Below are 2522 nucleotides of genomic sequence, written 5' to 3' on the forward strand. Positions count from 1 at the left end.
ACTCAAGGATATTGCAGACAAGGCCATAATGCTTCATCCACCTACACTTGATTTGGCAACGCCACTACATAATCAAGAAAAAGAAGAAGAAAACATGTTGGGAAATGGAAGGGATTTAGATGAGGAATCAACTACTCAAAATTTCCTCAATGTGGCAAGAAAAGGAGATCTATCTCCGACTCAGATTGCAAAAGTAAAATCTGCGACAAAAGCAAAAAAAAAGAAAACTCAACAGAAATAAAGCTGGCATGCCTACTACTGGGATCCAAACTCGACGAGCTCTAACTAAATCAAATAATTTGTAATGGATGCAATTATTTGGAATATTAGATCCGTCAATACGCAGCAAGCCTTTGAGAGGCTAGTAACAATGCTTAGACAACATCATTTCGATTTTGTTGGTCTCATGGAACCAATGCAGGATAATAAAAGGCTTGAATTGTACAGAAGAAAAATAGGATTATCTCAAGCTTTTTCAAACATTTCAAATAAGGTGTGGAATTTTGTTGACGATCTGTATGAAGTCACAGTGCTATACGATATGGAGCAGCAACTGACGTTAAAAATGATTCATACAGAAACACACATTGTGCAGATTATTACTTTGGTTTACGCCAAGTGTGATGCAATCGAAAGAATTGAACTTTGGGACTCATTGTATGCAATGGCAGCAGATATGGATATTCCTTGGCTTGTTGGTGGTGACTTCAACGTCATATGGGACGAAGAGGAAAAGTTTGGGGGACTTCTGGTGACTTTGAATGAAGTCAATGATTTCCGACATTGCATGAACACTTGTAATCTTTTTGATTTGGTCTTCAAAGGAAGTATATACACCTGGTGGAATGGAAGAGCAGAAGAAGATTGCATTTTCAAGAGACTTGACAGATGTATGGCTAACATTGAATTTCAACAAATGTTCCCTGGAATAGAAGTTACTCATCTGCCAAAACTTGGGTCCGACCATTGTCCCATGTTGTTAAAATGTGATCTTGAAACTATTGTGATAAAGAAATCCTTTAAGTTTCTTAACTTTTGGACAAAACATCCGACGTTCAAAGACGTGGTCAAGGAAAATTGGCAAGCCGATTTTGAAGCAAATCCTTTCACTTTATTCAACCATAAGATGAAAAGAGTGAAGAAAGAATTGTTAATCTGGGGATAGAAAGAATTATTTAATAAATGGAATATAATCTGGAAATAAATCCAACTCGGGCAAATAGGGAAAGGCTTTGCAAAGTTCAAGCAGAACTTATCAAATTTCTTGCTCTTGAGGAACAATTTTGGAAACAAAAGGCAGGGATGGCATGGTTTAATGATGGAGATAGAAACACAAAATTCTTCCACGCTCAAGTCAACGGACGAAGGAAGAGATTGCAGCTACGAGGGATTCAAAACAGAGATGGAATCTGGATTGAAGACGCCAATCAAATGGCAGATGAAGCAGTTCACTACTTTACTGAGCAGTTCCATGAAGACAGAAGTCCATGTGATTTTGAAATTATAGATCATGTTCCAAAATTCGTAGGAACGGAGCAGAACATCTACTTGATGAGGCAGCCCACAAAAGAGGAGGTACAACAGGCTACGATGGGTCTAAATTGAGAAAGTGCAGCTGGCCCGGATGGTTTCACAGGCGCTTTCTTTCATTCATGTTGGGATATTATTGGTGACGACGTCCTTAACATGGTTAAGAGTTTCTTCAATGGTCATGCGCTACCAAGATTTGTAACTCATAGAAATCTAATTCTATTACCAAAGAAGAAAGAAGTGCAAACATTTTCAGATTTGCGTCCAATTAGCTTAAGTAATTTCATCAACAAAGTTATATCAAGGGTGATTCACGAGAGGCTAGTTAGTCTACTACCTACGCTCGTTTCTGATGAACAAGCTGGGTTTGTAAAAGGACGAAACATTGTTGAAAATGTGCTCCTCACTCAAGAGATAATCACTGATATTAGACTAAGAACGAAGGTCGGGCCAAATGTAGTGATTAAACTAGATATGACGAAAGCCTATGATCGTCTTTCTTGGTTATTCCTCACTAAAGTCCTGAGGCAGATGGGTTTTTGTGAAACATTTATTGGCTTGGTGTATGGAATTGTGTCTAATAATTGGTATACCATTCTCATCAATGGTCAACCACATGGTTTCTTCAAGTCTACTAGGGGCGTCAAGCAAGGAGATCCGCTTTCACCAACTCTCTTCATTCTTGCAGCTGAGGCATTATCATGGGCTTTAAATGATTTGCACCTCAACCTCTACTTCTGTGGTTTTGGAATTCCAAAGTGGAGTCCAAAAATAAACCATCTATCATACGCCGACGACACTATAATTTTTTCTTCATCAGATGCTAAATCTTTGCAGTTGGTAATGGAAATTTTGGCAGCATATGAAAGAGCATCTGGACAGCAGATTAACAAGTCCAAATCAGCTGTATACAAGCATGATGCTTCTCCTCAAGATGTGGTGAATAAGGTCCAAAGAATTACGGGTATTTCCAATCAAGAATTCCCTTTCAT

General features: G+C 38.5%; 1 protein-coding gene across 1 annotated transcript; it reads left to right on the forward strand.

Annotated features, from left to right (window-relative positions):
• Positions 1–304: 304 nt before the first annotated feature.
• On the forward strand, positions 305–1165 carry LOC107806680 (uncharacterized). Its single transcript, XM_016630882.1, has one exon. The coding sequence runs from the start codon at positions 305–307 to the stop codon at positions 1163–1165; it is 861 nt and encodes a 286-aa protein (XP_016486368.1).
• Positions 1166–2522: the final 1357 nt, after the last annotated feature.

The sequence above is a fragment of the Nicotiana tabacum genome, chromosome 6 (genome assembly GCF_000715075.1).
Source record: "Nicotiana tabacum cultivar K326 chromosome 6, ASM71507v2, whole genome shotgun sequence".
Taxonomy (NCBI): domain Eukaryota; kingdom Viridiplantae; phylum Streptophyta; class Magnoliopsida; order Solanales; family Solanaceae; genus Nicotiana; species Nicotiana tabacum.